General features: G+C 38.5%; 2 protein-coding genes across 3 annotated transcripts in view; one reads left to right on the top strand and one right to left on the bottom strand.

Annotated features, from left to right (window-relative positions):
• The window catches only part of LOC149489793 (uncharacterized), a 42037-nt gene extending 27868 nt beyond the window's left edge, over window positions 1-14169 (top strand). Inside the window, exons 3-11 of one of the 2 annotated variants that reach the window (XR_016318332.1) lie at window positions 4921-5102; window positions 5942-6037; window positions 6864-6972; window positions 8416-8549; window positions 9321-9512; window positions 9747-9887; window positions 10161-10309; window positions 12270-12671; window positions 13626-13769. Coding sequence is in view for 1 of the 2 variants with exons in the window: in XM_089714544.1 (XP_089570670.1) it covers window positions 4921-5102; window positions 5942-6037; window positions 6864-6972; window positions 8416-8549; window positions 9321-9512; window positions 9747-9887; window positions 10161-10309; window positions 12270-12443; window positions 13626-13700 (1252 nt within the window). In the remaining variant the exon portion in view is untranslated. Of the gene's footprint in view, window positions 1-4920; window positions 5103-5941; window positions 6038-6863; window positions 6973-8415; window positions 8550-9320; window positions 9513-9746; window positions 9888-10160; window positions 10310-12269; window positions 12672-13625 lie in introns of both variants that reach the window. The other variant, XM_089714544.1, reaches the window with a different exon arrangement.
• A 4027-nt stretch (window positions 14170-18196) lies between these two features.
• LOC149489792 (putative multidrug resistance-associated protein lethal(2)03659) overlaps window positions 18197-24691 on the bottom strand; it is a 38982-nt gene continuing 32487 nt past the window's right edge. The window contains exons 21-27 of the mRNA XM_089714547.1: window positions 24549-24666; window positions 23946-24185; window positions 22663-22849; window positions 21877-22049; window positions 20291-20390; window positions 19783-19923; window positions 18197-19377 (exon numbers count right to left, since the gene is read on the bottom strand). Coding sequence (XP_089570673.1) covers window positions 19333-19377; window positions 19783-19923; window positions 20291-20390; window positions 21877-22049; window positions 22663-22849; window positions 23946-24185; window positions 24549-24666 — 1004 coding nt within the window. The 3' untranslated portion in view covers window positions 18197-19332. The remainder of the gene's footprint in view (window positions 19378-19782; window positions 19924-20290; window positions 20391-21876; window positions 22050-22662; window positions 22850-23945; window positions 24186-24548; window positions 24667-24691) is intronic.

Raw genomic sequence — 24691 nt, 5'->3', positions numbered from 1 at the left:
CTGAATTGTATTGCTTTTACGGCACCTGTGCTTCATTAGTGATGGTAAATCGCTTGCCTTATACACTTTACAAATAAGGTATCCAAGTCATATTAGTTTAATATCCCTTCTTAACTTGTTTTGTTTCATGAAAGATATGCTATCTTCATTAATTGCGTATAATTTTAATGTTTTAAGCTAAATATCGTAGTAACCCTATCGTTCAAAAAATATGTCGTACTAGCTTCCGCCCGCGACTCCGTCCGCGCGGATGTCGGTCTTCGCGTGGATGGTCTCCATTTTGATTAACTCTGACAATGACATCTTATAAATATCTATTGGACCCAAATACGGCTGGGCCTATAATAATACGCAACGTGTGTTCGCGGTTCTACCGAACAACGTCTATGGATAAAACTGAAAAATTAAGATTAATTTTTTTTCTACGTATTTTTCCAGGATAAAAAGTATCCTATTTTACGCCCAGGTTAATAAGGTATAATCATACCAAGTTTCATCGAAATCGAACCGTTAGTTTTCACGTGATGTCTTCACATACAGACAGACAGACAGACAGACAAAAAAAATTTTAATCACATATTTGGGTTTGGTATTGATCCAGTAACACCCCCTGCTATTTATTTTTTCAATATTTTCAATGTACAGAATTGACCCTTCTACAGATTTATTATATGTATCGTATAATTCATTTATATAATGCAGAGTTTAAATGAAATTGCATACAATAAACAACAAATATGTTTTTATTTATTATTGCAATCAGTGTTGAAGTTATTACATTGATATTATATAATTTAATTTCAGTACTCTTCAAACGAAACTAGTGAATATATAACATATTTAATCGGAATTGAATCAGCGAAGTGTAATATAGGACTATAGAACTTTATAGCTTGGATTCGGCGAAATCGCTGTAATGGGCTTAGAACTTAACGCTTAGTTTTATTGCAAAACATAATCAATAGTGCAATATGTTTTAATAAATGTGAAACACGATTCTTGAAAGTCTATTTTTAATCCAATGACAGTATTTACGCCGTGCACAAAAAGTTCACTAAATTGTTAGCAGACAATTGCGCCCTTTATGATATGAATCTGGAATCCGTCGAGTAGTTTCCATGATTACCCGTATCGCATTTCCCACAATCGCATCTATAGTTAGTGTCATTATTGTCATCGGTGCGTGACGCGGCGACGTGTGATTACCGAGTAATGCGAGGGGTTCCTGGCTGTGCTCTGCGACAACTGGCGACTGCATATAATTGTGGTTCTTTCAGAGAAACGGCCAACACGTGAATTCCAACAAAGAACTGTTCCAGTTGCTCGGGGCGGTGTCAATTTGGCGGCCACTAGCCCTAATTACTCCTTCGTGGAACCTCAGCACGCTCCCCTCATTAGTACGCTTCGTGCTTCGATGTGTACTCGTTTGCGAATTGCGCCTGTGTGGGAGGGATAGATAAAACTAATGATAGTTGATAGGCATCGCTATCCTAATAAGTTACTTTAAGCCGCTTATTCTCTGAACGGAGAGCCAAAGGCCAGCGTTAGTTAACTGTTATACATAAATATTTGCTCCGTGCATATAGTAAGCGGGTGTGAAAGGTATACTGTGTCTGCGAACTAGAATGTCAATACATATATTGTACTTAGGAAGTTTACTGTTACACCTATACATAATTTCTTTAAATATCCAATCCAATATTATGGCGAGAGTGGATTCATTCAATGTTTTATTTTGTCGCAATATCAAACCGATCAATGAAGTGGCCGCTGTGCAATATAATTTGTTCGCTAGTTGATAGTTCCAAAGTTTAATATTTTTAATAAAACGATCAGTTAATTAAAAGAATCTACTATCGATACATAGACAATCGCCTCTATATCAGACAAACAAGAAAGCGTATTAGCCAGAATTACAGCTAATTCGCAGAAGCAGTGAGAGCCTTAGTACATTTTTTACACTCGACTAGGAATTGACGCTTGGCTGCTCAAGATTGTCGAGTTACAGAGAACTCGACTCACAAGCACATTCTCTATTCACTGAACGGGCTCATCATTATAACTTAGACTCGATTAATATCAACTTATTCTATCCTACAATTCAAGATTTATTAGGGAGCAAAATTATGCGATTTCAGACGTTTGATTTAACAATAACGGTGGATGTTTTAAAAGCTGTTAACAACCAAGCATAACTTGGGATGACTGATGCCTATATAATGACTATAAATACTGCAGAGGTGAGCCGTGGTGCTTACGAGTAATTAAAGGCAATAATCGAGATTCCGGATTCTCTATAATGGGTAATTCCACCTTTTAGAAATGCTTACTATTATGGAACTTTATATATGACGATTAGACGTATGGGGTATGCAATAAAACAATGTTTATACATGAAATGCTTATGAACTAAGTGAGTAATGATGCGATGTATTTTTATCTTCACTTTATACAATGTATTTATTATATGAATATAAGCACAGTCGATCGTCGTGGAGCAAAAAGCTACTAACAGTATATGAATAAACAGGTATCCTTTGTCTCTGTATAGGTGATGCACGAATGATTTGTGGCCGCAAGTTATGTGTAAGCCGACACGCGGGTCAAAGACCGGTTCGCATTTCGGATGATTTCGCCGGCCTCGGCCTGCAGGGGCTGTCCGGTGCGCGGCTATGACCTCATCTTAGCTCTTTTTTGAGACCTTTAACGTTGTTCGACCCTTTTCATTGATTCTCAAAAATGGTGCTTCTAATCTAGATTAAAATTAAAATGAAAACAACATAACAAACAGTATAAAATACACAGCGCGCACTCCGCTTTTTCTTTATTTTGGTGGTATGTAAAATGGTCCGACTTAATGCTCTTAAAAATGATATTCTCATTCTTAAGAAACTTTAATATCATAATAATTGCGTCGTACCTTTATAGCAGACATAACATTTGCAGAGGAACAAAAACTTGAGACGGGAGTCCACAAAGGGCACCGCACTCTGTCTGCACTTTGCTTTTTATTTCTTCTTACATTTTATGTATTCACGTTGTTATAGATTTCCTTCGGTAAAACCATGTGCGTGTATTGATGTTCATGTAATTGTTTCTTCCGAGAATATACATATCGAATATAATTATATTTTTTAATATTTGCATTTTTCTTACTTAACTGAGTACGCGTGTTTATAAAAAAATAATTACCAATGGGACCGAGAGGTTTTATGTAGATTACTATTATTTTTTATAAGATAATACAAATCTATTCATACGTAATGGAATTATGCACTTAATATAGGTAATATACATACACACACTCGTATACATATACCTCATACATTATCGACCAAAGAGGCTGGAAAATTTCTCACATTCCCAGCAAATGAATTGAAAAGAATTGTCATTGTGATGCGCGATGTGATCATCTTTCCACATTTAAATTATCCACGTGTTGTTGATTGAGTCAACGCTACTTGTAAAAATTACTCCTACTCTACCTAAATTAAATTTCTAAGAAACTCACGATGACGTCTCATTGTGTCCTATTTATAAAAACAATCATTATACCAGATTTTATCCACTACCGTACTTTTAAGTTGATTTATTTCGCAGAGTAAAAATAGGGTTTTCACGTTGACATTTTCTGTTTTATAGTTGTTATTTAAATTTAAAACTAAGTTGTATCCGCAATTTTACCCGAAGTGCAATGTTCAACCGGATCCATTTATAAATTATAGAGCATTTTATTTAATTGCAACTCGGTAGTGCTTTAAAATGGTTTACTGAAATAAAGCTACAGTCTGTAGGTATATGTATCCAAAGTAGGGCGAGCGAAATTAGTTTTAATGCGTTACAAATAAACAGAGTAATTCATAAATTCATTAACGCCTGGGTCTCGAAATGGAAACATATCTAGTGGAAATTCAGCAGGTTGCGTTCGACGATTCCAAGAAATGATCCTCACGCGGCCTTGCGATGAAACATCGCTCGAATGTTTGTTTTACTTTTATAAACCGTTCAAATACGGCTCCCGCGGAACTTTACTACTCGCAGGAATCGTTGCTTCGCGCGACGTTTTGTTTGCGAAAGATCCATTCCCTGAACAATTTACAGCTGGTACCGTTCGCGCCGAATTATGGGAATATAAATATTTAGCTAGCGTTTCTTAGATGTACGCGAGTTGCGGGAAGATTAATCGGTGCGCAGATGTCGTCCGAAGCCTTCGAAAGTCACGATTTCCTCGTTAGCGAGAGTTTAATAACGTGATCCTGTTCGCGGAATGGATGTCATGTCATCGACAGCTGCAGTCGCATTACGTCGCAGAGCCCGCCGCTGCGCCGCCGCCCGCCGCCCGCTCCGCCTGCTGTTCGCTTCCAGCGGATCGGCGCTCCATTAGCCATTACTGCGAATTGTTTCCTGTAATAGATGTGTGGAATTGATCGTGTCGCAAATTGCAATCTCCCTGATATTATAAAAACACGTGTATCAGCCCGCTCTACCTAAGACGCCGCGCTATATGTAATGATTACGAAATTAATACGGAACACAGTAGTACGGAACGACACAATTATATTTGTAAATTATGAACGCATGTTTATCCAATAAACGATACGATACATAAATAGTTGCGAAAATATATCATCAAGCATTACAATTTAATGAATCAAACGTAATGTTTGTTGTGCACTTCATATTTGTATTTCACTTAATTCTTTGTACAAATATAAAAACAGTAATAAAGTTTTTAATATTTGTAAAAAGATTCAATTTAGTAGGTACTTTACATTATAATGGAGTCTTTTGAGAATTCGCTGTTACGTTTTCCTTGTACTGAATTCAAATAAGTTCCCCTAAGGAACCTGTCCTTCCAAACTCTAGCCTGTACAAGTGTTCAATATAACATCGATAGCTCAACGAAGATGGTTTCCCCAGGTTCAAAGACGGCGTAGCATACCCCTGGTCAGCTGGTGTGTCGAACCTGATCCTGTACCCCGAGGCGGCGAACCAGACGCTGTACACCCGGCACGCGGCCCGCACGGACTCCGGCAACTACACCTGCCGCCTCAGCAATGAAACACACAGCGAGACGCACACCATCAGACTGGATATACTGGGTAAGCCCAACTTTGTTAATAACGCGTGTATTTGCGTCTTCTAACTAACATTTTCATATGGTGTGAGTGTTTGTTTGATGTTTTGAAGTCTGCTCAAACTCACTTTATAAGGTTACTTTATAGTAGTTAAATTTTAAAGGTAACCTATTAAATATAATATCAGTTATCTCTTCCTGAAAGTCCCCTGAAAATCGATCCAGTCGTTTAGTTGATCCAGACATCTCTCTGATTGTATTACTGAAATTTAAAATAATATTAACTATATCCACAACCATTCTTTACTGCAATACCTAAACAAGGAAAATATGTTTTGAAATTCAACTATATCGAATTGATAAGCATTTTATGAAGCAATACTATAAAGGCCAATGATAAAGCAAAATACATAATGTCATTGAGACTAAATCAGATTAATAAGACGTAGGTATCCGTAGATATCTTGCTTCGTAGAATTGAAGAGAAAGTATAGATGTATCAATAGAATTGTAGTGTGGAACCTTCATCCATCATAACTATGTATATGCTCTATAGAAAGTTTTGAGAAGTAGTAAGAGAGACGACGTAGATTCAAATAAAATTTAATACATATAAAAGAACATATACATAGTATCTACATATAAAAGAACATGCCACTATGTATGGTTTTTCATTGGGTAGCTTTATTTTAATATAAGTAATTTAAAATAATTTTTTTAAATTTCTCTTTAAAGAGCTTTAATTATGGTTCAACAGCATCTTAAACGATCTGCTATATTTTAAACGAGATTTTTTCACTGCGCGTGTCGTTCGCGGAAAATATCCGAATCATTCCCGCAATAAGCTCAATTTTCGTTTCACAGAAAAACCGACGGACGCGCCACAAACAATGTTCATTTCAAAGGACCAGTGGGTGGAGGAAGGGAGCAAATTGCGGCTTTTCTGCGAAGCGCTCATCGGTAAGGACTATGAAATTTCACTCTTGATATTTTCTGAAACATATGTCCGTTTTGACAACCCGTTATGGTTGGGTGGTAAGTGGGATTAAATGGATGAATAACCGTTGGCCGAGATTTTTTGATTTTTGTATTGTTCTACAGTTCGCTCGTAAATGCACAATTTATTGATTTCATTTTCTTGTACAGCAAAGAGCAATTTATGCGTAGCAGCGAGAACAACAACAAGGTCTTCCGTTAGTTGCTGAAGTCTTATCGATGTAAATGTAAACTTTTATCGGAAAATAAGTTTGACCGCGAATGAATTTTTTACCCTCTAGAACTCTCGACATACAAAACTCAGCCTTCAATGCCGTAGTTCTCTATACTAAAAGCTGATTAGTATACTTCCAGGTTAACGATTGATTTGAATTTTATTTAGTGGTTTTTCAGACTACAAGAGATTATTACTTTTCGGTAAACTTATAAAATTCTTTGAAAGCAATGCCAGTCTTATTTACCGAGATACATTTTTAAGCAAAGTATTCCAGTTAGTCGTATAAAATGTAATGAAGTTCTTGTAATTTAAACGTTAATACTGCTCCTCCTTGTTTACTTACTTTTGTTTACAAATTCGTATTGCTGCAATAAAGACGAGTTTTTATCACGTTATAAGAATTTAAATTGTTTCTCTATGTCAATATTCTTATCAAACAAAACAAGTTTAATTACAAGCACTTAATTAAAGTATTAATGTTTTTGTGTAAAAGTTAGTAAGTATGAAAAAAAAAGGAAAGAACGTAATTGATATGAGATATGTATTAATAATGTTGAATTTAATTTATTGTAGGTCGTTCTTATTTGGCCGACGCTCGAAGTGATCTCCGGTGGCTAAAAGTGTGGCCCAATGGGACTGAAGGTGAACTATTGGCTTCGCAAAATGAAATAAAAACGACAAGGTAATTAAAATTTGCTACTGGTTGAATGGGAAGTTATTAGGAAATATATTATGATTTAACATGTAATGACACATACCCATGGGTGCATTACTAGTATAATCAATATTTGTTAACTTCTATATGGATTACGTATTTGAATTATATTATGTTTATCTAATACACATTTCACAGTCAGGACACTTCTAGATTTCTTCATAGTTATCCGATAATACCTGAATAACGACTTGATCCAAGTGATCTGACATTAATTAAACTGACTTTTAGACATAGCTTACTTTACATAGAAGGTAATTGGACACATATTTAAACGAAGTTCAAATAGTTGCGTGTTTACCTCATTCTACAGCTTCCAAAACAATAAGTCGTGATTGAGTGGTCTTCCTAGAGAGGAAAACCAATGTATCGTATTAGAAAAAGGGTTATTGGGTAATCCCCGAGGATACAAATATGTGCCAATGTTAATTCAAGATTAGTGAATGTAAGTCCCTATTACTTTGCGTCAATATAATATCCAGATTCTAGAGTTATGACAAAATATACATCTCATAACGTGAAGCAAAGAGAATAAATTCCACGATTCGAAAGGTTGTCAGGTCACAGGGCAACTTGCGAGAAAGGAATATGCGAGGAAGTTGGTGTCGCAGCGAAACTTGTATACGAGTACGGGGAAGTTTAATTGTTTTAAAGGAACCCTGTTCATAGAATGCACTAGTGGATCTATGATGAATTTTCAACATTTTCAACCGATTCCAGAAAGAGCAGGGTTTCTACCTCATAGTGTTCCACTGGATGAACCGATTTTAATGATTATGTCTATTTGAAAGCTGGCTCTGCCCGTGTGATCCTATTTGAAAGCTGGCTCTGCCCGTGTGATCCTATTTGAAAGCTGGCTCTGCCCGTGAGATCCTATTTGAATTCGGTCCTGTTCTGACGAATGGAAGGCGGTTTATGTTTTTGTTAAATACTTATATAAAGCTTATTCGCATCAAAGTTATGAATAATTTATTATAGATAATACTATCAATATTTAAACCGTACCTGGAAAATCGAAATTATCCCAGTTTGTTACATATAGTATTGTTTTATTTATTATAATATAGTGGTTGATGTCGAATACCGAATAATTTATTTATTATTGTCAAAAGAATCGAAATATGCACGCAATATTTGTACATAAACATTTGCCCAGTGTGGATGTGGTCAATAACTTATTTATAGAATTCTAATTTTTCATTAATGGAATCGTGTCATAGCGATATTGAATATTAAAATGCCGCTGCAATACAATTTCCACGCAACGAAATTCATAGCTTTACAATCACGACTTCCAGCAACACGTTTCTTTCTGAGAAGTTTATATCATGTGTGACGCAACTCAGATATCAGTTCCAAGAGTAAATCCTTATTGTTTGCGTGCCGTGTGTGATATTTAGTTATTTTCAGGGAGGACGTGGAAGACATTATCGGCTCGTATCTGAACATCGACCAGCTGTCCGTGCAAGACTACGGAACGTACGTGTGCGTGGTGCATAGCAACGACGTGGTCTTCAGGAATTACGTCACCGTGCACTATAAAAGTGAGACTTTTCGGTTATATTATGTTAGCGTGTTAGTTTTGCTGTACAAATGTTTAGACACTTAAAAGGATGTAAACATTAGAGGCTAAAATTGAGTTTTTGGAAAAGTGCTTTGACTTTGGAAATTATAGTGACTAATTTGTATGAATAATTAAATAAATATAATTGCGGCAGAAATTGAAGAATTTAATAATTAAAATTGTATGAGAAATATCTACTTCGCAACTGTTGTATGAGTAAATTGCACATCACTTACACTTAATAAAATATATTATGGCATGTATAACGCATTTCATTAAAGAAACGAATCGAATCGAAAGAAACGAAATGGCTTCGCTTATCATTCTCTCACGCTTACACACGGCCGTACGGCATGCAAAAAAAAATAGGTAAAAGTAAAATCACTAAAATGTATTTGATTTTCCCTATAATAGTTTTTATCATAAATTTACAACGACAATTATGTATTTGCGATAGTAAATAATGTTTTATTGGAATTTGACAAAATATGTTCTTTGGGAAAAGTTGTTCAGTTTTATGGGCTCATTACAAGTATTATGGGGATTTTGTTGTATTCTGTATACGTAAATATGATAATTATAAATACACAAATACCATGACAAAAAAGTTTGTCAATAAACAATTTGAAATAATTAATAAAATAATTATTTTCTTTTTTACTGACCCTACCATATGTCAGCTTTGGCCGCCATTGAAGATTCGTTTCTTGAATGAAACGCGTTATAATGTGTGTGTGTGGTGTGTGTGCAGACGGCGAGTGGGGCGCGGAGGCGTGGTGCGGCGGCGCGGGCCCGCGGTGGCGCGCGCTGGCGCTGGGCGGCGCGGCGGCGGCGCTGCTGCTGGCCAGCGCGCTCGTGCTGCACCGCCGCTACACGCCGCGCCTGCTGCTCGCCGCGAGACACGCCAGGGCAAGGGCTGCGGCCGCTGCGCATCGCGCTAGGGGTAAGCACTGTGTATTCATTTGTAATTGACGATGGTTTTCGTAGACCTGAATTAATTGTGTAAACTAACCTATTTCTAACCGACTTCTTAGACACTGTGTGCTCTGTGGTAGTGATGATAAGTTAAGTAACCAAAACGAATTATATAATCAAAGCTTACTCTGCGAACATTTTTTTGTTTTCTCTCAATGTAATATATTATATGTTTGATTTATTTATGTATATGTTTATACAGTGATGGAAAAGGAATTCGACGTGCTAGTATGCTGGACGGCAGTTGACTCTGAGCTGGTGCGTGGTGCGTTATTACCGACCCTCGCCTTCAAGTACAAGTACCGCGTGCACACCGCCCTTTTGTCCACGCAACCCGATGATTGTAAGTATAGAAATTATTATTAGTAAGAAATTCTATATTAATTATGTGTAAGGTATGGGGGGGGGGATAATAGAAAAAATGTAGAGTGTAGAATTGGAGATTTGCTCAAAAACGTGATCAATGAACGACTTTTATAAAATATATGTTCTCACAGATAAGAAATTGAAATACGGTATACTGGATTATGGTCCTTCGAGGCTGATATTTATTTATTCGATCTCTTTACAGTTTCAGTTTGTGTGACGGGTTTTAATTTATATTTTTGTTCCTTAGGGTACAAGGAGATAGTGAGCGAGGCGAGCCGGTGCCGCTCGGTGGTGGCGGTGGTGTCGCCGGCGCAGTACTCGTCGCCGCACCAGCTGCTCACCGCGCTGTGCCAGCTGCGCGCGCTGCCCCACCCGCCCGTCGTCGTCTTGCTGCAGGTACACACGCACCAGCTGCTCACCGCGCTGTGCCAGCTGCGCGCGCTGCCCCACCCGCCCGTCGTCGTCTTGCTGCAGGTACACACGCACCAGCTGCTCACCGCGCTGTGCCAGCTGCGCGCGCTGCCCCACCCGCCCGTCGTCGTCTTGCTGCAGGTACACACGCACCAGCTGCTCACCGCGCTGTGCCAGCTGCGCGCGCTGCCCCACCCGCCCGTCGTCGTCTTGCTGCAGGTACACACACACCAGCTGCTCACCGCGCTGTGCCAGCTGCGCGCGCTGCCCCACCCGCCCGTCGTCGTCTTGCTGCAGGTACACACGCACCAGCTGCTCACCGCGCTGTGCCAGCTGCGCGCGCTGCCCCACCCGCCCGTCGTCGTCTTGCTGCAGGTACACACACACCAGCTGCTCACCGCGCTGTGCCAGCTGCGCGCGCTGCCCCACCCGCCCGTCGTCGTCTTGCTGCAGGTACACACACACCAGCTGCTCACCGCGCTGTGCCAGCTGCGCGCGCTGCCCCACCCGCCCGTCGTCGTCTTGCTGCAGGTACACACACACCAGCTGCTCACCGCGCTGTGCCAGCTGCGCGCGCTGCCCCACCCGCCCGTCGTCGTCTTGCTGCAGGTACACACACACCAGCTGCTCACCGCGCTGTGCCAGCTGCGCGCGCTGCCCCACCCGCCCGTCGTCGTCTTGCTGCAGGTACACACACACCAGCTGCTCACCGCGCTGTGCCAGCTGCGCGCGCTGCCCCACCCGCCCGTCGTCGTCTTGCTGCAGGTACACACACACCAGCTGCTCACCGCGCTGTGCCAGCTGCGCGCGCTGCCCCACCCGCCCGTCGTCGTCTTGCTGCAGGTACACACACACCAGCTGCTCACCGCGCTGTGCCAGCTGCGCGCGCTGCCCCACCCGCCCGTCGTCGTCTTGCTGCAGGTACACACACACCAGCTGCTCACCGCGCTGTGCCAGCTGCGCGCGCTGCCCCACCCGCCCGTCGTCGTCTTGCTGCAGGTACACACACACCAGCTGCTCACCGCGCTGTGCCAGCTGCGCGCGCTGCCCCACCCGCCCGTCGTCGTCTTGCTGCAGGTACACACACACCAGCTGCTCACCGCGCTGTGCCAGCTGCGCGCGCTGCCCCACCCGCCCGTCGTCGTCTTGCTGCAGGTACACACACACCAGCTGCTCACCGCGCTGTGCCAGCTGCGCGCGCTGCCCCACCCGCCCGTCGTCGTCTTGCTGCAGGTACACACACACCAGCTGCTCACCGCGCTGTGCCAGCTGCGCGCGCTGCCCCACCCGCCCGTCGTCGTCTTGCTGCAGGTACACACACACCAGCTGCTCACCGCGCTGTGCCAGCTGCGCGCGCTGCCCCACCCGCCCGTCGTCGTCTTGCTGCAGGTACACACACACCAGCTGCTCACCGCGCTGTGCCAGCTGCGCGCGCTGCCCCACCCGCCCGTCGTCGTCTTGCTGCAGGTACACACACACCAGCTGCTCACCGCGCTGTGCCAGCTGCGCGCGCTGCCCCACCCGCCCGTCGTCGTCTTGCTGCAGGTACACACACACCAGCTGCTCACCGCGCTGTGCCAGCTGCGCGCGCTGCCCCACCCGCCCGTCGTCGTCTTGCTGCAGGTACACACACACACACAAATATTCGCGTACATTCATTCCCACACACAGATAAACACACACGTACATGGGCCTAGTGAAGGCACTACATTGCCTCATGCCTCAAGATTGAGTACAATATTGTGTAAGATATAATTTTTGGATTGAACGCTCACTGTCGTTAATTATCCTAACGGTTCATGTTTTAGGAAAAATTCATTTATTTGTATCTATTTAATAAAATTTTTTTTTACAAAAAAAAAACGTATCTTAAAAACACGTTCTAATAGAGTAGCTTTTTTCTCTTCATTTAGCTGATTTTAAACTTATTTTTATTTGTGTGCAGGACCTGCCGAAGCTGAAGCGCGAGGCGAAGGACGGCGGGTCGCGGTTCGTGGAGGTGCTGCGGCGGTCGCGGCTGATCGCGTGGCGCCACGTGCACGACCGCGCCTTCTGGACCGCGCTGCGCCTCGCGCTGCCGCTGCCGCCGCCCGCCGCCCCGCAGCCCCAGCAGCCGCCCGTGAGTACACACAGTACATACACACAGATACACGACCTTACGTAGCCATATCGCCCCGCAGCCCCAGCAGCCGCCCGTGAGTACACACAGTACATACACACAGATACACGACCTTACGTAGCCATATCGCCCCGCAGCCCCAGCAGCCGCCCGTGAGTACACACAGTACATACACACAGATACACGACCTTACGTAGCCATATCGCCCCGCAGCCCCAGCAGCCGCCCGTGAGTACACACAGTACATACACACAGATACACGACCTTACGTAGCCATATCGCCCACGCACACATGTGCAAGACCGGCTGTGAGTACACACACAACTACACACAACTAGCACGTGTATATAGCACACACACGTACACACATAAACATGCCTGACAACATAATATTATGTGCATCTCGCCAATTAGAATACAGCTTACACACATACATACATTTTGCCAATTGGTACACATATTAGTCGTACACACATGCAGACGTGCGATCCGTCCGTTTGCATACTTACGCCAGCACGCACGCCTTATTTCACGTTTGCCTTGTCTTTGTGAAAAGCGACTTTACTACACACCCTTACATATATATATCTAACGCTCACGCTTATACATACGTATGAAAAAGACGTAAAAAGTACTTAGAACAAAACAATAAATGACAACGGTCAGTTAAAAGAGAGCTAAAAAAGTAAATTGTTATAATTCGTTTAAAAGGATTAGCATTGGCACCGTTTGTGAGAAATTTACCTTGGCAGTGCTCTTTACAATGTTTTCTTTAGTGGTCCTAATCACTCATATCCAGTTAAGCTTATACAATAGTCAATAACAAGTTCACAACTTCACAAGTTGCTAACGTAGATTTAATATGTACAGCAATAAACTCGTTTTACTAGAAAATATATTAAACCATAATAATTCCATAACACCTCTAGAAATCAGCAATACGTTTTTTAATGCCAATGTATGTATTAGTAATCTGTCCTTAAAAAAAAATAACGTAAAGAATCGTTTTTAATATCCCATATAAAATAGAAATTTCATACTTTTTAGATCTTTCTTCATTTTTTTGTATTACTATAACTATAAATGAAATAATGTTAAGTAATTTCTAATCCTTATGCAATGTATATTTTTATATTATTGCTTTATTGATTGATCATTACAATAATATTTGTCATTTCCCAGGAAAAGACCGCGAACCCAGTGGAGACGGAAGAAAGCAAATATTCCCGCTCTGGAAGCATGACCGCGCTCGTGTAGACGCGTGTGTGACTGCCGTTGTATGGGACTCGAATCTTTCGCTAAACGAAACAATACTTAGTTCATATAAGTGTATTATATAGTGATAAATAGTGTTTGACACTAACTCTGGTGAAGTGCCGCTAATGAGCAAGAAGACTGTGGATAGTAAGTTAGTTCTCTTAATATTTATCGAAATAAATCACATTACTGTTGAACGTAGGACAATATGAAAATTGTATACAGTTTTCTAAGATCTCAGTGACGTTTCTTTTCGATAACTTAAGACTATCACGAATTTCTCATTTCTCTTTCTCGTGCCAAAGGGAAAAATTACATGACAATTATTTAATCTTTTCGGTTATATCTTTTAGTATTTATTTTATTTATCTTTCGAATTAATGTCCGCGAGGCAATTTTAGGCGTTTGAATTTATTTTGTAAATTATAAGTATTGTTCTTCTCAAAATTGAGAATCTGTCCATTGTATTATAGACTACAAGCCCGCATAGGACAAAAATATGGGTCAAATGAACCACCAGGGGACATATCTAGAACGATAGCAGAGCAAAAAATAATAAGATTCATCACTATGCCGTCACTTGTAAGCTGTCCAACTGAGTGCAGATGAGAATTGAAAAGTCCAGGTAGACTCGGTAAATTTTGGTCATATATTTTTGTACGGCATTCTTAACCATCGATAGATCCATTAAAAATAATAAGAAACCGCTCAGTGCCGTACAAAAATGGTGGTCCACCAAGTCGGAATTTTTATTTAATTTCCGAGAGTTACCGGGGGTAAATTTGGTCATTTGACCATGTACGGCATCTGTGTCATACTATTGCTATACTGCTTTTAATCCATTATTCCGCAACGCCGTACAAAAATCATGGGGACAAGGGGAAAAAATCGAGAGTTGTAATCCCCTCTCTTTCCCCACTCCAGGGGGTCATTTGACACAACACGAAATACATTTATTTTTAAAGTATTTTATGCATAGATAATATTTTTTCATGTGCCGTACATTTTCGTTGGTTCAAAGGGGAAAAATCTGAAAAAGAAAAAAATCCATATAACGAAATGTTTGCTTTATATTTTTATAATAAAATATAAATATACATTAATATTAAGAAGCTCGAGGTGGTTAATTATCACCTTGGAAAGTCGGAGTCAGGTGGAATGGACTCCGTTAAATTGATGAACTAATAAAAAAGCTATGAACGAAAAGATGTGAATTATATGCAATCAGTCCATGAATACAGGTAAAGTCACAAGCAAATGCTAGTAATATATACATATTCAAAATGTACAAGTAAAGCGCTTTCAAATGATACCAAACACTGCATATTTATCTTAACTTTATTTTTTTACTCTGTATGTTTTGTCCGCTAGAGGGCGCCACATTAGATTTTGTGAAACCCCATATAGCCTTTAGCTAGCTGGTCGCTGGTTATCCAGTGAACAATTCAGACGCTTCTAATGATATGTCATTTGTCGAATTCTGATAAGTAGTTTAGAAGTTACGAGGGAATAGATGAACATACATACATGACCTGTAAACAACCATAACCCTCCTTTTGCTTTGCCGTAGTTGGGTAAAAATATGTTAATGCCGTACTGTATCAAATTGCCATAAAGCACCCTTAAAATTGTAGCTTTCGTCGCTTTCATCAGCCTAAAAGATGTGGTCTGCACAAAAATGTACGGCATGTTTTTTCCTAATTTATCTATGTTAATACTATTTAAAACAACGGATAAAGTGTAGAAAACTATTATATTTCATTAATCTACGATGTTTAAACTTTAACAAAATTTCTGGTTTTGCATTTCTCTATAACTTTTTTTAGAACGGTTTCTTTTGAACGGCAATACTATACAACAATTGAATTTTACAATATCATGTTAAAAAAAAAGTTCCCGTACGGGGTCAAATGACCTTACAGCTCTTTATATTAAGAATTCGATGAAATTAAGATGATTATTGGTATACATTTAAAAGAACAATTATTTTTTGACGGCATTGCTTTTAATAGTACTTTTGAGTGCTAGATAATGTTTTGGAACCGAAGCCGTACTTAGTCAAATGACCCCGTGGAGTGGGGAAAGAGAGGGGATTACAACTCTCGATTTTTTCCCCTTGTCCCCATGATTTTTGTACGGCGTTGCGGAATAATGGATTAAAAGCAGTATAGCAATAGTATGACACAGATGCCGTACATGGTCAAATGACCAAATTTACCCCCGGTAACTCTCGGAAATTAAATAAAAATTCCGACTTGGTGGACCACCATTTTTGTACGGCACTGAGCGGTTTCTTATTATTTTTAATGGATCTATCGATGGTTAAGAATGCCGTACAAAAATATATGACCAAAATTTACCGAGTCTACCTGTACTTTTCAATTCTCATCTGCACTCAGTTGGACAGCTTACAAGTGACGGCATAGTGATGAATCTTATTATTTTTTGCTCTGCTATCGTTCTAGATATGTCCCCTGGTGGTTCATTTGACCCATATTTTTGTCCTATGCGGGCTTGTAGTCTATTATTAATTTAATTGTTTTTGTGTTGTGTTGCTTGTTGTAAACTACGGTGGCTCTTATGAATGAAGTGAAAACTTTAAAAGCCTTACATATATTTAGATACATTGAAGCTGTAGTGTGTAGTTGAGTGAATGGTAAAATGGTCTGTGATAAACAATTGTTTGTAACTGAGCTGCAGCATTATATATTATTTTGTAATTCATTTAGTACTTTTCTTTGTACGCTGTTCTTTCATATTCTTCATTGTAGAGATGTAGTCGTTTCAACCTCTTAGCATGTCTACATTCTATCTTACTTCTCTATTCAAAATTATAATTTTTGTATTACTTCATACCATTTTCTTCATAACATGAAGGTAGCTAACGTTGAACATGCTTATAGAAGATAGTGTTAGATTGGTGTAAAAGTGTAATCTCAGAACCAGTTTTCAGAATTACCATGTGAAATAAGCTTTTGTAAGTGCAATATCCTAAAGCATCGAATATTTAACTGTATCTCATAAAGTGGGTTGAAACTCATACTTACATCTCACATATTTATATGGGTTGTTAAAAAATATTCAGTATTCATGTTGATGTAAATAGTTATAATTTTCATGATAGGCGATGATAGCTAAGCGTCTTTTGTATTACTCTACATTCCGAAGTGTTTTATATGTTAATTAAGTTCGCTTTCTGTGGATAGCATGTACGTATAACGACTTAATAAATGATTAAGAAGAATCATACTTGTTTTAATTGATTTTTAATTCTCTTTCTAACAAACTCTGTGAACAGGACATTCTGTACACAAAATCCCGCTTTCTCCTCACATGCTACTAGAAAACTATTATTTTTTCTCCTGGTATATTATAGTCGTGTTTAGGGTTGAAATACATTTTATATATTAAAAATGTAGGTGTGCGGCTAGATTACAAAGTAAACGACGAGAAATACAGCAAAGAAAAAAGAATTAAAAGATTAATAAGATATTGACGAATTTTTCAATTGAGTTTTTATGGAACTATTTTTTTGAGATGTTATTAAAATATTCGAGATGTTTTTACTTTTTATGATCAGTTGACAAACTTATTGAGCAGTTATTTAATTTAATGGCGGTTGATTAATTATTGCGACAATAGAACATGAACAGTAATAAAAAATCAATAAGTCGGTTATTTTATCATACAATGTCTTTCTTAAAATAGGTAATTCAGCAGTCCAATAACTGAAATGAGAGGTAAAAATGATGGAATGAGCGGTTCGATAAATAGTTCGGCAGATCATAGCGAGCGGTGACACAAGGAATAAAATGTACTTGTCCAAACTTTTATAAAATGTATATGTGTAAACATGTAATTGGTCTTCGCTGGAAGTACGCCGTACCTCCAGCTGAAGCTAGAAACATTCCACTCGGACAAAAAAGAAAGAGAGGCAGACCGTCGAAAGCCAAACCTGCTTTTATTAGTTAATAATAAAAATTAAAAAGTTTATTTTTCTTCAGCTTTATAATATAAGTATAGATAAAAAAAAATTGTTGCTGTTCTTTTGATTTCTAGACAGTCATGGAGTAAGGCGACGATTTTGTTATCTTTGAATCTTGCCATAGAAGTTTCACTTTTGAAACGTGTGCCCGTCACACATGCTCTTTTTTATATTTAACTAGCGGCCCGCCCCGGCTTCACCCGTGGCACATGTTTACGTTTTCTCTCCATAAGAATCATCCTCGTACTTTAATAAATATTATAAAAAGATAATTAACGAAATCGGTTCAGCCATTCTCGAGTTATGCGCTTACCAACACATTTTGTGATTATTTCTTATATTATAACAAATTAATATAAATCTTAGAGCCATTACGCTTTATAATGTTGTTGGTACTATAAAAGGGTAAGGAATAATTAATGTATCAAGCTTGCGGTCAGAATAGATTGAAACAAGTTTTCTACATTTGAAGACAAAAGGATGAATGAGGGTTGCATAATAAAAACCAGAATTGCAAATGTATTTTTTATTACAACATTCAACAAACAAGATCTTATTAAAATAGATTCATAATTAGCAGGCACTGTATATATTTAACATTGAAATACACATCACACAATTAAATTTTCAAAATATTCGAGAAAAAAATTCGCACCATAATAATGTAAGCTAAAATTGATCTTACATATTAAGTGGGTTGGTAACTAAGATTCACATTATTTCGAAGAAAAAGAAAATAATTATTCTAAGTACATCAAATTAAATAAATCCACTAAAAACCAGATTGAATAGAAACTACTTAAAAATTAAGTACTTAAACGTACTAGCTACCCAATACACGCCTGATACAATGCGTTACATCAAACTTGGGCTAGCTTATATTTGAGCTTTAATAAATTATTTCAATAAGTATTCGATTGTAATGAGAAAGTAGGCAGTCATTTGAATTCAATTACAATTATAATAATTTAAGTAAACGTTAATGTATAAAACTAAAACCTGTCGCTTGTACAGGACACACATTTGAAAATACATGCTATACTTAATTAATAGTAGTGTTTGTAAATTTATTGCAAATCGAGAAAACGCATTAACTGAGGCACAAAGCTTCAAAGACAAAAGTTCAGATAAGATTTGTAAGAATGCTATCATTATATGGCAGTCAAGGCATTAAAACATAAGTTCATTTCTTTCAATGCAAAGAAAAGAATAATATTTACGGTTATTAAATAAAATTTAGAAAAACAAAGAAATAGTTTACTGGGTAAAAATTGCCTTAAACGTTCGATAACAATTCTTATTGTACGCAGTCTTTTATATGACACAAAAATATTGAAAAAAAATCTCATATTTTGTATCTATCATAAAAACAATCAACCAATTGTGCTCTTCACTTCAATGTATCATATAAACCACTGGATATTTAGCCAAATAAGTGATAACCAAGGAAAAAAACGCGTTTTCTCGACATGCAATCTACAAAGAAAATAAATTATGTTCAACATACAATCTCGCTTAAGAACAACCAGAGATCGTTGGTCCCTGATACAGGACGTATGTAATTTCGTAACTAACATGTGTTCAGCAAAATGCCGAATTGACTAAAATAAACTACGTGTAAGTATAGGAACGAACGGCGAGTGATCTTCACTCCGTTGCCTCTGTTGCTTGTGGGTATTTCTTGTTGTATGCCTGAAAATAAAATATACACAATAATTAATTTGCACTTAATAACATTTTTTGAAAATTCATTTAAAGATCTACGCTCGCTCGTAGATTTTAAAATACAATATATTTCTGAAGAAAAATTCAGTGCGATGATTTTTCGTTTTCTATGTAGGATTATTTATTGGAATAAATAGCTATCGAAAAATATTGAAATTTTTAGAGATTAGAGATTATTATTATTAGGTTTTAGTTTTAATTCAACATACGGTTCTAATAATGATTTATTTAAACGAATCTTTCACCTATTTCCTATAATTATGATGATACCTACAATCTACACATTGATACATTACTGTCACAAAGATATCAATAGATGGTACACCAAAGACAAAGCGAGTCTTTTTTTCCATAATATTATCAAGTATATACCTGCAAGGCGACTTTAGCCAATATCTCGGCCATAGATCGTCCGGTCTGTTCGACCATTCCGCGCAACACACCGTCTGGTTTCTGCAGGAGTATATGCGGATGGTCGAATTCAACCATCTGACCCGCGTCCATTACTAGCACCTAGGGAAAAAAAATTAAAATAATATGGGATTTATTAAAGCGAATAATTAATAAAATTAAACCTTATAAAGAAAGAAACACCCATCCAAAACATTTTTAAATTTAAATAAAAAACAACCTAAATATTAATATCTTACTTGGAAGAGATTTAACAAAGTTATTATTACAATTTTATTATATTATACAAAGGACAAAATAATTGTTATTATTCGATGCGTGCGTTTCATTTCAACAGATTTAATCGATTGATAAAAAACAAATTCCAAATATCAAATGTGAACTAAATAGAGACAAATGAGATATTTTAATCCCATTACTTGAAAAAAAAAATGAATTAATAAGTGAAAAAGGTATAATTAATGATTACTTTATCTGAATCCATGACAGTGTGGAGCCGATGCGCGATCGTGAGCACGGTGCAGTCGGCGAATTTGTTGCGGATCGTCGTCTGAATTAGCGCATCCGTTCTACAATACAAAATAAATATATATGAACAAACATAATGTATAAATAAATTGTTTTAAGCATATTCAAATAGTGCCTACTTGTATGTGCATCTTTTGTAATGTATATTCAATACATCTATGTGCCCGTTACGTACTACGTGTGGTTTCATGTACGCGCCGCATCCTTATATGTAATTTTGGAGCGTGTCTCGTGTTTACAGTACGTGCACATTACATGTGTGTGTATGCGCGTATCGTATCCATCTCGTACCTCTGCTATAAGTGCATTTGGTTTTGTTGTAAGTGTATGTGCGTGCTCTAAATGTTTGGGTGTGTTTTCTTTTAGCATGCAGGAAGTATTATTTTGTAGCATGTTGACCACACGTTACGTACGCGTAGCTCACACGTATACCCGTTACGTAATCGCAGCGCACACACGTATACCCGTTACGTACGCGCAGCGCACACACGCATCCCCGTTACATAAGCGTGTGTGTGCGTGATCCATTATCTTTTTCCATATATACAGGCACTAGATTTCCGCCCGCGGCTTCGCCCGCATTTGCAAAGGAAAACCCGCATAGTTCCCGTTCCCGTGGGATTTCCGGGATAAAAACTATCCTATGTGTTAATCCAAGTTACCCTCTATATGTGTGCTAAATTTCATTGTAATCGGTTCAGTAGTTTTTACGTGAAAGAGTAACAAACATCCATACATCCATACATCCATACATCCATACATCCATACATCCTTACAAACTTTCGCCTTTATAATAGTATTAAGATAGTATTAAGATTAAGATTAAGATAAGATATTAAGATTAAGATATATACAGGGTGTAATCGTTAAGTGTGCACAGGCGATTATTCCATAACTATTACAGATATCAAAAAAATTTAAACTGATATTTAAAGTACTTAACCTGACGAGTAAAATGGCCATAATAAATTTTTAAAAATAAAACGAGCAATATCTAAAAAAATAACATGAAACCCTCCCATACATTTAGTATGAGATATGAATATCCCATGTACATTTAATATGAAAGATTATAGCTTTTTCTTACTTTGTTTGGTTTTTTGCTTTAATTACTTCGCAAATTTGAAGGCCAGTTCATTTAGAAACTGTAAATAGAGCTCCTCATTGTATTGCACAACGAGGACGTCACTTCGAAAATCTGCTATGGATACTAAATGTATGAAAAATAAAATGTATGGGAGCGTTTAATGTAACATTTTTTAGATATTTCTCGTTTTATTTTTACAAAAATATTATGGCCATTTTACTTATTAGGTTAAGTACTTTCGATATCAGTTTAAAGTTTTTTGATATCTGCAATAGTTACGGAATAATCGCCTGTGCACACTTAACGATTACACCCTGTATACATATCGTCTTCGGAAGCTCCGGGAATATGACAGTTGCCGAACAGTGACGAAGATTTCTATGCGCATTATTACTTTTGGAGTACTGTATTCTATAATCTATCTATTTTGGAATACTAACTGCGGGTCCACATTGGCGGTGGCCTCGTCGAGCACGAGCAGGCGGTTGCGGCGCACGATGGCGCGCGCGAGGCACACGAGCTGCCGCTGGCCCACCGAGAAGTTGCCGCCGCCCTCCGACATGCGCGAGTTAAGACCCGCTGGTAGCTCCATTACCGCTTCTTTTAGTTCCACCTGTATGGGATGTAATGAAATACGATCAGAGAAACGTGAATTGTGATAATTTGCAAAAGTTTTAATTGAGCGTGCTATGCCTGTCTTAAAGCACTCGAAAGTTTTATCCGACATACGCGAGTTTAGACCCGCTGGTAGTTCCATTACCGCTTCTTTTAGTTCCACCTGTACGGGTAATCACTACATAGTATAAAACAACTTCTCTGTCCCTATGTCCCTTTGTATGCTTAAATCTTTACTACCTACTATATTGGATTTTGATGCGGTTTTTTTTAATAGAGTGATTCAAGAGGAAGGTTTTAGTATATAATTTATTAGGTTTTAGGCAAAGTGGACTAAGCCGCGGGCGCTAAGTTAGTGAAATACAATCAGAGAAACGTGAATTATGATAATTTGCAAAAGTTTTAATTGAACGTGCTATGCCTGTCTTAAAGGCCTACACAGCCTAACTCAAAGATATTTGAATACTTTTTCCTGAAATATTGCCAAGTTTCATTACGCATCATAAAAATAATGAAAATGCGCGAATAAAAAGTTTTTCACTACATTATGCGCGAGACACCAAAAAAAAACGGACCCGACTACATTGCTATCGCTCTTTTTTACTACTGACCTCTTCCAAAGCCCTCCACAACACTTGATCCGGGTACTCATCAAAGGGGTCGAGATTGTGCCGCATAGTGCCCGAGAACAGCACCGGCTCCTGCGGGATTATCGAGATCTGACTGCGCAGTTCGTGCAGCCCTAGCTCGGATGTCTCCCGACCGTCTATTATGATCTCGCCTTCGATTGTTGCCAGTCTGAATAGAGGATGAATAGGTGTCAAAATTAGTTAATAATATATAGTTTTATGATTTTAGGCGTTTTTTCTTTGTTATTTAATAAAGTTACTTGTTAATGTTTCCGATTTTGGAAATTTAATGGTATTCTATTAAAAAATAAAAATCTAAAGATTAAAAAAAGAGCGTGTGTGATGAGCACACGTGTCATAAGTGAAACTTCTTTGGCAAGATTCAAAGATACCAAAATCGTTGTCTTACTCCATGACGCAGACCTGACGGTATTGTCATGATGCGACCTTGAAATTTTACTCTCAACGCGCGCCTATAAAAGTTTCACTTAAAAATCTTGAACAAATAGAAATATAGCTTGATAGGTTTTAAAGTAAATTATTATTGATTTATAAGAGCAGGCTCCAAGGAGTTGTTCGTTTGCAAAAATAGCGGACCTAAATCTGACTTCTAATATATATTATATAGATCCCAGACATCCTATAGACAGATGTTGCCAACCAGTTTTGTGGTCCCCCTCTCCCCACCCCGGTAATTAAATATGGCATACAAAGAAAAAAATAAAAATTTCCAAAACATGCCGTGTGGGATATCAAATGAAAGAGCTTATTGAGTAGATCACGAATATATCCGATTCGTAAACAATGGACTATTGTTAATTATTTAAAATAATAATTTAAAAAATATATTCATGAGTTTTCAATCTATAGTGGTTTAAAGTTAACTCAAAAATGGAGCATTTTCGTAAATTTTCTAAAAAATCTTAGAGAAAGTGTAAGAAATATTATAGTATGCTATATATTCGTGATCTACTCAATAAGCTCTTTCATTTGATACCACTCACGGCATGTTTTGGAAATTTTTATTTTTTTCTTTGTATGCCATATTTAATTACCGGGGTGGGGAGAGGGGGACCACAAAACTGGTTGGCAACATCTGTCTATAGGATTTCTGGGATCTATACAATATATATCAGAAGTCAGATTTAGGTCCGCTATTTTTGCAAACGAAACTCCACTGAGAGTCCGGTCTATATAGTCGTCGACCTGACATTAATAATTTTATCTATTATACAAATTATCCCCCAAATAAACAACACACATACCTAAACAGCGCGTTAATCAGCGACGACTTCCCCGCGCCCGTTCTCCCCACGATCCCGACCTTCTCCCGCGGCTGCACTTCCAGCGTCAGGTCCCTCAGTACCGGCGGTTCCCCCGGCGCGTAGTACAAGCGCACCCGGCGGAACTGCACCCGCCCGGCAGACGGCCAAGATGGCGGCGGCTTCTTGTTCGGGGGAGACTCGAGCGGAGGTTCTGGCTCGATGGACGAGTACTCTTGTATTCTGCGAATATTGTAAACCGTTACATCACTGATCAGAGGATGTGGCAATGTTGCTCAACGACGTATCGAAGGACGACGTATTGAAATGTATATAGTGTCGCCAATATGTATATAGCGTACGGACATATGTAGGAGCGACGTCGCCAGTGCCTCTTAGTGAGGTAAATCTCTTGTTTTGGTAGATATACCTGTCTAGTTTGTTGTAATAAACATTTCTTATAGTATCGTATAATCATATTCGTAAAAAAAATTCGTAATATCCATTGTTATATATGTGTATACTTTAAAAACACAGGAAGAAGGTATGGAAAAATGTATTCGAATAAATTGTGAAATAAGATATACTTATAAATAATATAAATACCTTTCAACGCTTGTCATCTGGTTCTCCAGTTCGGTGGACTGTCGCATGCCCCACTGGAACATGCCTGTGAGACCCATCGCCTGAGTGATAGCCAGACCCACATTGCCTCCGTATTCCTCTGTAAATACATAATATTCAGATGT

This window comes from Colias philodice, chromosome 3, assembly GCF_061535455.1.
Source record: "Colias philodice isolate Cphi_HAF_F1 chromosome 3, ilColPhil1 Martin Lab GWU primary, whole genome shotgun sequence".
NCBI classification, from domain to species: Eukaryota; Metazoa; Arthropoda; class Insecta; order Lepidoptera; family Pieridae; genus Colias; species Colias philodice.
This window is presented reverse-complemented; position numbering and strand designations above follow the sequence as displayed.